The 13,687-nt window shown below is 26.9% G+C and overlaps 1 protein-coding gene across 5 annotated transcripts in view; it reads left to right on the top strand.

Moving 5' to 3' along the window:
- The window catches only part of CadN (Cadherin-N), a 305,582-nt gene that overhangs the window by 247,482 nt on the left and 44,413 nt on the right, over positions 1 to 13,687 (top strand). For 3 of the 5 annotated variants that reach the window (XM_065501305.1, XM_065501303.1, XM_065501304.1), the window contains exons 11-13: positions 5,933 to 6,076; positions 6,423 to 6,538; positions 7,623 to 7,787. In XM_065501305.1, coding sequence (XP_065357377.1) covers positions 5,933 to 6,076; positions 6,423 to 6,538; positions 7,623 to 7,787 — 425 coding nt within the window. Of the gene's footprint in view, positions 1 to 5,932; positions 6,077 to 6,422; positions 6,539 to 7,622; positions 7,788 to 10,610; positions 10,770 to 13,687 lie in introns of all 5 variants that reach the window. The other 2 variants (XM_065501307.1, XM_065501306.1) reach the window with 1 other exon arrangement.

Raw genomic sequence — 13,687 nt, 5'->3', positions numbered from 1 at the left:
AAAATAAAAATACAGCTAAAGGTTTTTATGCAATAAGGTGGTTAGTTTATTAACCACCTTATTGCGGTTAGCATTAATAATAATTATGATAACAATTTTCGTAGCGTAATCTTATCAGAGCAACTTGAAGGAAAAGTTTTGCCTTAAAAAGCGTAATTTAAACAGAGCAACTTGAAGGCAAAGTTTTGCCTTAAAAAGATTTAATTGTTTAGCAAAATGCCAATAGATGTCATTAAAAATTGTTTAAAGACTCTAGAAAAGGTGGTTAAAAAAGTGACCACTAAAACGGAAAGAGTTAATTAGAAATTTGAACACTGAATGTGTGCTTGAGGATGTAATGAATTTCTCATTATTTTTCTTAAATCATCTATTTGATATAAAAACTATAAAAAAAACAAAAATAACACCATCTCATTATTTTTGATATCTTTATAAAATAAACAAAAGATTTTATCAATACTAAATCAAAATGAACACTTTTCCTTTGCAACTTGAATGAAAATAATAAAATGGTTTAAATCACAGATAAATCCAATATCATGCAAACTTTTCTTAAAACGGAAAAGTGTTTAACTGCAAAGAGAGTGAGTCAAAACTAAACAACTGTTAAAAAAACATAAATTACAATTTCTTACAACTGTATGGGGCACAATAACAAGAAACATATATTTTTTCCCATTATTTTTTATAATATTTTGGATAAATTTCCTATAACAATATTATTTCCTAAACAATTTGAAAGTTTGTTAGTATTTTCCCTCCTTTTTGTCGTTATGCCCCTAGAGCCTTAAAACTGCTGGTGTCATGGAGGCATGTAGCACAGCAAAAAAAAAACTCACAAAAAACCAGCAAAGTTTATCGCTAAGTTTAACACTTGACTGAATTTCAACAGTATTAAATAGTTTTTCCGTCTTTTATTGTCAAGAGAATTGGTTTGCTGCTCTGCTTTCTGTTTTTTTTTTTTATTTTTTTGTAGAAAAACAATTTGCAGAAAAATTGTAAAAATATTCTATTTATTTTTTTGTGTTTCACTATAATTCTTTTTGTTTTTTTTATTGTTATTATTGTGGTATTAGAAATAAAACTTCCGGGTACAATTTTAAATTATTTGTGGTTTGTAACCACAATTACAGTCGTCAGTCCCTCAAGAGTAAAAATTCAATTAAAATTCGATTTATCATTAAATTAAATGAAAATCTTTTTTGCTGAAGAACTCATTTATAAAAAAAATTATGTGTATCATATTAATTTAAAAATAATCGATAAATAAGGAATAAATAAATATGGTAGATAATTTCAGTTTAATTAAATGTTTTTTTTTTATAATAATTGACATGAAATTATTATTCATGTCATTTATAAAATAAAAACTGTAATTATTTTTGAAATTTAAATTTATAATAAGAAAATTTTGTAAAAACGATATAAATATCCATATTCAAGAACAATTAGTTCTAGAGCAGTGCTTGGCATAAAGAGAACATGCTGTTATGCACTTGCTCTTTAATGTGATCAGTCCCATTTCTACGTTTTTGATCAGTCTAGAAATGTTAAAAATATATATATGTTGAGATGAGATAGGCATGATTGAAATAAATAAAACCTTAGTCATCATATCTAATTATCCGAAACAAGAAAAAAATTTAGTATATGTATTGTGGTTTCAATTTGAGATCGCCTCAAAAAAAAGTGGCGTATGGTCCCCCTTCTATCCTAAATTGTATATCTGTCACATATTATTTTTCTTAGTTATGCATTAATTTCACCACATTTATTGTTTCATGATTATAAATGCCGCATTTGACCTCCTACGATTGCTGTTTTTCTGGTGTTAACGCCAAAACTAAGTAAAACAACATATTGTTTTTGAAATTTATTCAACAATTTCCGCCACAACAATTAACATGAATAGCTAAAGGAAGTGGTTAAAAAGTTTGCGAAAAACTGGAAAAACTCATTCATATGAATATTGAAAGGCTACCAAAAAAGCAACATTTTTTTTAATCTTTTTTGTTGTTTAATTAAAAACTGTCTGTAAAATAATTTATAGATTTAGGAAATATTTAAAACATGGTGGCGTAAAAGGGTGTATAAGTCCTTTTAACCCTTAAATGCATGATTTTTTCTTTTATTTTTCTATAAAGTATCAAATATTTAGTTGATTTGTATTTATTATATGTATTTCCTTTAGCTTTAGTTTGATTTAGAATTTCGTTAGTTGACACTTTTCGTACTCCATTTGATTTTTCTGAATCAGAATCTGAATTAGTATCAAGCTTATATTCGCCTAAAATTAAGTGGAACTGGAATGTAGACAATTGGCAACAATATACATTAAAGGGTTAAGCATCCATTTGTAGGAGAGAGAAAATTAAGTGGAACTGGAATGTAGACAATTGGCAACAATATACATTAAAGGGTTAACCATCCATTTGTAGGAGAGGATAAAAGCATAATAAATCTTCAAAATTAAAAATGTTAGGCATAACTAATACATATCCTTATGCAATTTGAGTTAGAACTTGGACAAATTTATGAGTAACATTTTAACATTTTATCGCAAAAATGTATTCAGCGATGAAGGTCATTTTCGGCTTAACGGCATCATCGGACCATATTTCTTCAAAAATTAAGTCGGAGCTCTCGTTACGGTCAATCCATACCAAGATCAATGATTTTTTTTTTTTGGAAAATGTGTTTGATATTAATGCAAGCCATACGGCAAACGCAACCATCGCTTTATTTAAATCAAAATTTGGCGATAACTGGATGTCTAGCAATAGAACTGTCAATTGGCCTTCAAAGTCATCTCTCGATTATTTCCAAAGGGGCTAGGTAAAGTCGCTGGTTTAAGCTGTTAAACAAAAATTTTTTGAGTCATGGAAATAAACCCATATACGGATACCACTACGTGATAGAAGACCAAAAAAAAGACCCTTGTCTCCCAGTTTTGGCCAAAGTCATGCACTTTTTTTTACGGGCGCTCAAAGATTTGGGGCCTCGGTATCATTTTTGCAAAAAAGTGATAATTTTTTCAGGCTTATATCTTGCAAATAGTTCTCTGAGGCAAAGTTGTAGCTCTTGTCATAAAGAACAAAAATTTTGAACATATAAAATCAAAAAAAAACTTCATATTCAGGATCAAAATCGGAAAAAATTTAATTGTTTATGGCCCAAAAACACTTAATTCCTTTAGTTTTTTCTTACTAACTTATATTGACCTACCTAAAGGGTGTTAAGAATCATTCCTAGGAAGTTCATACATATGTTCTAGAAAGTTGTTTATTGAGATCTTAGGTACACTTTTGTAGTTGATTTTTTCCTTGAATTTTGAACGGTTTGCTACATATGGATCTGAACAGGGTAAAAAAGGTAAAAAAAATCGAATTTTTTAAAGTTTTTTGCGATTTTTATCTTGAAGATGAAGTTTTTTTGATATGAAGTTTTTATAATATTAGAAAATTTGTTTTATAAAATAAAAATGTTTTTATGAAAAACAGCTTTATTGTTTATGTAAATTTATTTCTAGAATATTCCATATATTTGTTACTTCAATCCTTATTCATAGTAAAATTTTTGGAAATAAGTAAATATTATTTTTTTTATATAGTTTTAAAAAATTAAAAAAAATTCATTATAAATAAAAAGTTTATTGTTTATATTAATGCAACATTGCCGTTATATTTTAAAAACATCTGAAATGAAATGTACTAATAGTGCCTTTACATAACATGAGTTACAAATATTACGAATAACTATATGCAATTTTTGCTCTCCTAAAAGTAGGCTCCTTTTAATAATAAAAAAAACAATTACAGTTAAGCCGACAATAAAAACTCTAACAAAAATAACAACAACAAAAACATTAGTAAACAAACAGTAGTCATGGCGAAAAGTAATCCGAATAAACACAAAAACAATAAGTAAACAATAACTACAACAAAGCATAGACCCACAGAGAAGGAGAGCAATAGTGGGAGTATATACAAATACGAGATATTTATAAATGCACGACTCCGTGCACCAGTACGAATGGCATATAAATACGTTTGAGTATAAATAATATTATTCATATGTACAGTGGTTTTTAAATAAGAGGAAAATAGCCATTATAGCAATACATATAATTGGCAAGGATTAATAAATAATTTTAAAGAATTATTTATGAAAAATACAAAAACAATTTTCATTTAAATGTCTATTCAAATAAATTCTGACTAATTTATGCATTTATATTATCTTGACCATCTGTTTATTTTATTTTTCAATGTTTTGTTATTGTTGATAAATAAAATTATATAATTTTATTTGTTGCCTAACTTACTTAAGGCTTAGTAAAAATTGTATACAAATTGTCAACTTTTTAGCTTTAAATGATAATTATTTGCCAAATGTCTTTTGTAGATGACCTGATTTTAAATGCAAATTAACATTGTTATTAAGACAGTATTATAAAAAGTTTAATTAAGTAAATTATAAATAACAAATACAATTAGAATTAGAATTTTGTGAAACAAAATATGTCTGCAGTTAATGCAAATGCAAATACAATTAGAATTTATAATAAACAAGTCAGGCAGACAATGTACAATATTAAATACTGTACACCAGAGAAGATATGAATAACAAAAATTCATTAAATTGGAGGACCTATTGATAATAAATTTAAAATTGTTCAAACATTTTTAAAGCTAATTTTTTTTTACATATAAAATTTGTTTCATAAACCTTCAGCAAATTTAAAAATTTTTTGTGAATATAGGTTTTAAAATTTTTCGAAAAGTTGCTGAGAAACCTGAAGAAATTAGACTTGGTAGTTAGGGTTAAATTAATGTTTCCTCTAAAAACTACGTTTTAAACTTTGACCTTGTATTTTCGAAACAAACTTAATAATCTTCTGGTCAAAAGTGAAACTCAATATTTAAAATCACTCCATTTTTTATTTAAATAAATTTTTTTTATTCTTTGCTGTTTTAGAATACCTAAATTTATAATATTTTATGATGTTCATTTACCATAAACCAGCCAGCAGCTATGAAAGTTGGTTTTCTGTTTTTTTTTTCTCCCCAATTTTTATATACATTTATACATATTTCCTAAATATTTGTTGTTACAAAAAAACCAAAAATATTTAAATTAGTTACATATTTTACTAATATTTTCCAATTTTTTTTTAACATTGTGTTAGTCTGTTTTAAATGCAGTTGACAGTTACATATTATTTAGTAAACTAAATACTGTATCATATTTATGCTGTCAGTTTTAACAATATTGTCTGGCAAATAAACACACACACACAAAACAAGATAAACTTTTGGGATAAACAAGAATAATTAAGTTTTCGAAGGCAATTTTATGAAAACAAAACACCACCTAAAAGTATGCAAATTATTTACAAAAATTCCATAAAAACAAAAAACTTTTACAAATAAATCTAAGAAATTATAGTATTTAAATAATTTATTAATCTATAAAGCATATTTATATAACATACTTTAAGGCTTAACAGTATTTATCATATTACAGCATAACTAAAGGCGTTATGCATGTATTTTTATGTGTGTTTAATTTACAAATAAATAAACAAAATATTTATGCAACACTTAATAAAATAAATAAGTACATTTGCTACTTATACAGTATTAATATAAACCAAAAGGAGAAAGTATTTTAATTTAATTTATGCCAAACATGTTTAGCATAAATAAATTGTTTAGTTGTATATAATACTGAAATTAAAATATTCTTAAAAATTTTTTTTTTTTTAGACAGTTCTTACATATTAACACGTTTCTCTTTATTATTCGGTTGTCGTGAGTGTGTATGTTGCTGGTTTAATAAAAATAATAATTTTTATATGAAAAACGTGATAATTACTTAAGTGTAGTTTTATTAATTTTTATTATTTTTTCTCTTTTACTCCCTCTAATAGTGACAAAATTCATACGTATTGGCATTGCGGATAAAAACGATAATCCTCCCTATTTCGATAAGAGTTTATATGAAGCTGAGGTCGATGAAAATGAAGATATACAGCATACGGTATTAACAGTTACCGCCAAAGATCATGATGAATGTAAGTACATATATACACTTAAATATTGTTAAATACCCAGCAGTTCTAGAAACTATACTTGTGACTTGTGAAATAAGTCACTTTCAGATCAAGTATTATAACTAAAATCGGTCCCTACCAGCGAAGAACCTGTTTGAGTTGGTTTCCTTCCCACAGGTGTGCTGTTAGGGATTAAATGCTTTACAAAACCAAAGTATAGTTTAAGGGATACAAGAAAACAAAGATAATAATATATATAGAATCAAACTCAATTTTATTTTAGAAGATTAAAACTTCTTTGTATTTATAACAAACTCATTTCCCTTAAGTGTTTATATTAATATTTATAAAAAATCCCCTTCTCTAGCTTCTCGCATACGTTACGAAATCACCAGCGGTAACATTGGTGGTGCCTTTGCTGTCAAAAATATGACCGGTGCTATTTATGTGGCGGGTGCTTTGGATTATGAGACACGCAGAAGGGTAAGTTGGTTAAAATTTTAAGAAATTTATATAAAAAAAATCTATAAAAACAAGAATTAGGGAATTCAAAACACATCACAAATAAGTTACCAATAGAAATTTGTACGTACTACTTATTACAAGTGTTAAATATGTAATATAACGAAAAAGAAGTCTTGTAAAATGAGGTATACTTTAGAGGTAATGCTTTATTCAAGAGTTGCTGCTTATGTTTTGAGGAAGAGCTTCTCTTCTATTCATTTACAGCAGTTATCGAAGTAGCTTTTCTACTTGAATAGAATATTGCAATTGGTCTAGGCACAAAATAATTGTATTGTATTGGAAACGAAGAACGAATTGATATTTAATTCTTTAAAGAATTTAGTTTCATATTTACCTTCTGGTTTACTAAATGGCTCTGAGTGCCCAAAGTTCTGATCTGTCGATAATGTGTTGCAAGTGATAAGTAAAGCTATTGATTAAAATACGTCTATGATTTCACATAGCCCACAGAGAAATATCTTCCTCGAATAGGGTTTTAGCCCTAGAAAATGTCTTATGTATTTCAATGTCTATATCAAATTCATCAGAAATAAGTTTAATGAAATCATAGCATAATATTTTGGGATACAACTGACATACTCCCGCAATTAACATAAAATAAATATTGGCACCGAGACAAAATTCAGTTAAAATAACCAATGGATTAATCAAAATCAAACAACCAAGACAGTGATCATCAACCCGAAACTAGGTATGAGTTATTTGGATTTTCACTTCTCTTTTTGAAAATATATGAACAAGAGTTTTCCATGCAATTAGGGAAAATTTTCTTTTTAAATATTATCCTAAAAGTATACCTCAAATCATGACTATTTTTCACAAAGTTTGAAGAATCTAACAGATGTTGAGAACACAAATTAGAAAAACAACTTAAAATTATCTTAAATCAACAAATATTAAAAATAAATTACAGCAATATTAAAACGAATAATATTTATATTAGAAATATATTACAAAAATCATAAAACTGTTTATTTCTAAATAATCTATAACACTAACATTATAACAAAAAACCCCAAAACACACCTCCAACCTTCTATAGTATGAGCTACGTTTAGCTGCTTCGGATAATTTAAAGGAAAACTATACCACCGTTATAATACACGTCAAAGATGTCAACGATAATCCTCCCGTATTTGAGAGACCCACCTATCGCACCCAAATCACCGAGGAAGATGATCGCAATTTACCCAAACGTGTGCTACAGGTTACTAACAAAAAAATTCTACTCATTTTTAATTTTTTTACATTTGTTCATTTGCAAACAAAGCTTCAGTTCAAAGTTCTTGGCGTTTTATTTTTTTATTTTAGTATTTTTTCGTTTGTTTTTTGCTAGTTTAATTTTAGCAGTAGTTTTCCATCAAAAAAATAAAAAATTACAAAAATTGTATGCATGAATATTTTATATGCAAATTGTTTATAGTTTTTCGTTTTAGTTAAAAACCAAAACCCAGCTACTACAACTACAACACAATTTTAATTAAAATAATTGTTGTTTTAGTTTTTTGTATGTATATTCTTAATTTAATATAATATTGTATTTATTTTATAAAACTGATATTGAATTTGGCTTATGTTTGCTTTACAAAAAAACAGTTTTATTATTTAAGGGCCAGTATGGGGCCATACTTTTTGGTATATTCCCATATTTTTCACTTTTTTTATGTTACTGCTTGTTTTTCGTTTTAAAGTGACAATATGTCAATCATGTCATAGTTCCTATAAACATATATACATATAAATTTCCTCTATATATTTTTTCTCTCCTGCCTTATAGAATTGTATACCATTTCGTTTTTAATTTTATTTATATGTATTTTAAATATTTATGTTATTTAACACTTGTTTGTATTTATATAATATATTGGATGTCAATTCTTGTTTCCCGTTTTTTTTTCCAAATTTTACAGTCTAGCATCATACATTTTTTATGTTCATGTGTAAAAAGTGTAAAGGATCACAATATTTCCATGATGAAAAGATTTGTATTTGTAGTATCATGTTATTTGTCAGTTGTGTATAAAAGGGTTTCACAGTTGTAGTTGCGAAAATGTTATTAAATTATTAAACAAAAGAAGACAATATATACTGCTTTTAATTTGAAATTTATGCTAAAAAAGAAATACCACAATTAAGTCGAAAAAGCTAACTTGTATTTAGAAATATTTACCACACCTGAAAGTATGCAGCATATTTTGGAAATCATAGCACAGTGGTATAGAAAAAAATAGAGATATAAATCTGTAACTTCAGTAGTTAGTCCGGTTTGAATGAAATTTCATATGCTCGAAGAGGAAGTGCTGTTTATGTTTTGAATTTTGATTTCATGGGCTCACCAGGGTCGCGGCTAGAGGTTCCCAAATTAGGACACCTCGGATATGTTAAATTTTTAAAACTATCCAATCACTTCATTTATGTTGCGATTTAAAAAAAAATACATTTATAAAATCTTCTTCTTCGTTAGATAACTGCGTTTCTGAGTAACATTACGTTAGAGAGATGTCTTGTTGAATCACATTTCGTTAGAAAATTGTATTCTTAAGACACCTTGCTATTGAAATTGGTATTTTTTGGACACATTTCTTTAGAAAAGTTTCTTCTTTAGATAATTTACTATAGAAAATGGCATTCTTAGGACCTTCAGCTATTAAAACGTATCTCCTTAGACACGGTATTTATTTTAAACACGAATCAAAACGTAACTTTATAAAGTTGTAATTGTTAAGTCACTTTAAATTATAGTTACAATAATTCCCCCTAAAAGTATGCTTCATCATTAGAAAAGTTTCTTCTTTAGATAATTTGCTATAGAAAATGGCCTTCTTAGGACCCTCAGCTATAAAAAGGTATCTCCTTAAACACTATATTTATTTTAAACACGAATCAAAACGTAACTTTATAAAGTTGTAATTGTTAAGACGCTTTAAATTATAGTTACAATAATTCCCCTAAAAGTATGCTTCATCATTAGAAAAGTTTCTTCTTTAGATAATTTGCTATAGAAAATGGCCTTCTTAGGACCCTCAGCTATAAAAAGGTTTCTCCTTAAACACTATATTTATTTTAAACACGAATCAAAACGTAACTTTATAAAGTTGTAATTGTTAAGACACTTTAAATTATAGTTACAATAATTCCCCCTAAAAGTATGCTTCATCAGGCTTATTTTAAACAAAATGTGAATACCCTATAAAATTGTATTAACATTTGCTGTTTTTTTTGCATTTGTTTCCAATTTTTTAAAACATATTTTATTTATTTTTCTTGTTTTGTAGTTAGAGAGAGAAAAAACTATATAACAGCGTAAATTTTTTTTCATAAAAATGAATTAAAATCAACAACATTGTACTTCACTGTCAACATTATAACAAAAAATAATCACTTCGCATAAATTTTACACAAAAAGCTTAAACAAATACATACATATGTATTTGAAAAAAATTATTTAAATTAAAAGTTTTTTTCTAAAGACTAAAAAAATATGTATGTGAAACTTTATAACAGCAAAGAAATAAAACTACATTGACAGGGTTAATTTAAAGCATGCATTTAGGGGTATGAGAAGACTTAAAGGAAACATTTTGTATAGAACAGAAACTGGCTTCGTTTCAAACTGGTTCGCAATCACTGATGTACAGCCGTATCTGTCGTATGTTGTAAGTTTATAGTTAGCGAATTATGGTATGCAACCTACTCGTACGATCTAGTACTATATTTAAGAACTGAACAAATTTGTTTATAGCAACTTAGTGTAATATGAAGATTTGCAAAAATTGTGTAACATACATATTGGCAAATTATATTAAGAAATCATTGCGTGTAAATCAAATTATCCCTTAAGTTGTGTAATACAAAAAATTCTTGTAATATTACATTTTATGTATAATTTTGTTATTTTTTTATTTTATTAAAATTAATTTGAATTATATATTTTTTTTATTTATTTTCATTTTTATGTTGAATTATCTCTATATAAAACAAAAACGCATAATTAAAACCTCAAATTAAATTAAAATAAAAAAACCAAAAGTATGAACTTAAATTGGTGGCCTCTGATAGTTTAAATGAAAATTCCACCACAATTATAATAAATATACGTGATGTTAATGATTTGCCGCCGGTATTCCCGCAAACATTGTACGAGCGTTTATTGAATGAAGAAATGAAGGCACCTTTTACCATAATACAGGTCAGGTCGTGTTTAATTTTCTTCATTATTTTGTTTATTTTTTTCATTATTTGTCATTAAGTTTTAAATACATTTTAATTATGATTTTTTTCTTAATTTTTTTTTTGTTTTGTTTATTTCACCTCATTTTGATTTCGTCAAACATATTTACATATTTATATATATTTTTTTTTCTGTTTAACCATAAATTATTTATTAAAGAATAAAACAAATAAAAGTAATTGAACCATGTGTAAATAATGATTGGAAATGTGTATATGGTATGATTGATATAATATAAATATTAAAACAACACAATAATATAAATATGGGAAAAAAAAGGAGCATTATTATTAAAATTTTAAATCACAATAAAACTATAATAGAACATTATCATATATATTGTTGCACAAATACTCCCAGCAAAGTGTTTCTCTACTTGAAGTGTATAGAAAAGTGTCTTGAGGAGACTCCTTGCTATGGAAAATTATCTTGTTGAGACACCTTGCAATGGGAAAGTGTCTTTTTGAAAAATTTGTCTATGGAAAAGTGTCTTGTTGAGACTCTTTGCTATAGAAAAGTGTATTCCTGAGACACTTTCACTTTACTATAGAAAAGGGTCTTCACTTTGCTATAGAAAAGTGTCTTCACTTTTATATAGAAAAGTGTCTTCACTTTACTATAGAAAAGTGTCTTCACTTTGCTATACAAAAGTGCCTTCACTTTGCTATAGAAAAGTGTCTTCACTTTGCTCTAGAAGATTGTCTTCACTTTACTATAGAAAACGGTGTTTATTTTGCTATAGAAAAGTGTCTTCACTTTGCTGTAGAAAAGTGTCTTCACTTTGCTATAGAAAAGTGTCTTGTTGAGACATTTTACTATAGAAATGTGTCTTGTTGAGACACTTTACTATAGAAAATTATCTTGTTGAGACACTTTACTATTAAAAAGTTTATTGTAGTTTATTGTTGAAACTTTTGCTGGGATGTTCTCCAAAATAAATCCCATTCCATGCGCTCTACTATTCTGTAAATACATTTGGGTTGGCTTCATTGCTCTCATATGTTTTTTAATGAGCTGGGGGCCGGGGTCTTATACATTTATTGTTCGCAAATAATTGCAACAATTCTTGACAAATTAATAATGTAAAATTATTTAACAATAAATAAATGAAAATTTTTTTTTTTTAATAGCACAGTATTAAAGCATGTATTGTAGCATTAAAAATGGTGTATAATAAATTATGTGTAATTTTTATATAATAAATATAAATAAAAAAGAAATAAAACAATAATATTATACAATGTATTTTTAACATTTTAATAAAAAAAAGTCATTACGCACACATACATATAACAAAACTTCATTAATATTAACCTCTCATTAAAAAAAATTAAAACCCTTGTGAAAAATATAATTGACTAAATAAATGGAGTAAATAATTTATTAGTTCATTTGAAAAGCATTTAATTTGTTAATGGTTACTCAAAATTTAAAGGCGTTAGGTGAAAAGAAGTACGTCTTCTGCTTGAAATATATATTTTATAGAGTCACGGTGTTGAATTTCAGCAAAAATTAATACAAAAAGAAGTAAAGGGCAGAAAAAATGCAAAATATTTGGCCGCACCCCAAACATGCAACTAGGTGAATATATTTTCACTGATCTTATAGGCTGTTTAACAGGATTTTAAATTACACCTTTTCGAACAATGTCATGTTATGGTGACCGGATCCGTTACATTAGCTTAAGTTTGATTTAAATCTGAATTTTAAGTAAATATTTGATTTTTATTTTTCAATTTAATTTCAATTTTATTTTATTTAAATTTATATTTTTATTCTATTTGCTTTTAAATTATTAATCATGTTTTATAATTATTTGCAGTTTTTTTTTGTTTGATCCAATTTAATTTAGTAATTTATTAAGGTAATTAAATAAAACATTAAAAAACTTAACTATAACAAATAATTGTTTCAACAAACACAGTTATTTAAAATAAAAACAAATATTTTTACATAAGTGGCCATCATTAAAATCAAAGAAAAAATTAAAATGATATTAATATAATTTAACAATTTCATTTACGCAATGACCCATAAAGAATTGTTATTTGAAAAACGAGGGTTAATTGGATGACTGAAAGAGAATTATATAAGAGAAATTTATACACAACTAATTCCATTTATAAAATGAAGAAATGTGTCTCAACAAGGCACTATTTTATAGCAAAGTGTTTCAACAAGACACTTTCCTAAGGAAATGTGTCTGAACAAGACACTTTCCTAAGGAAATGTGTCTCAACAAGACACTTTCCTAAGGAAATGTGTCTCAACAAGACACTTTCCTAAGGAAATGTGTCTCAACAAGACACTTTCCTAAGGAAATGTGTCTCAAAAAGACACTTTCCTAAGGAAATGTGTCTTAACAAGACACTTTCCTAAGGAAATGTGTCTCAACAAGACACTTTCCTAAGGAAATGTGTCTCAACAAGACACTTTCCTAAGGAAATGTATCTCAACAAGACACTTTCCTAAGGAAATGTGTCTCAAGAAGACACTTTCCTAAGGAAATGTGTCTCAACAAGACACTTTCCTAAGGAAATGTGTCTTAACAAGACACTTTCCTAAGGAAATGTGTCTTAACAAGACACTTTCCTAAGGAAATGTGTCTCAACAAGACACTTTCCTAAGGAAATGTGTCTCAACAAGACACTTTCCTAAGGAAATGTGTCTCAAGAAGACACTTTCCTAAGGAAATGTGTCTCAAGAAGACACTTTCCTAAGGAAATGTGTCTCAAGAAGACACTTTCCTATAGAAATGTGTCTCAGCAAGATACTTTCCTATAGAAATGTTCTCAACAACCCACTCTTCTATAGAAATGTGTCTCAACAAGAGATTTGTGTGTCTCAAAGTGTCTCAAAAAGACACTTTTCTATAG

The sequence above is a fragment of the Calliphora vicina genome, chromosome 2 (genome assembly GCF_958450345.1).
Source record: "Calliphora vicina chromosome 2, idCalVici1.1, whole genome shotgun sequence".
NCBI classification, from domain to species: Eukaryota; Metazoa; Arthropoda; class Insecta; order Diptera; family Calliphoridae; genus Calliphora; species Calliphora vicina.
Note: the sequence above shows the minus strand (reverse complement) of the source record. Positions and strands in the feature narration are given on the sequence as shown.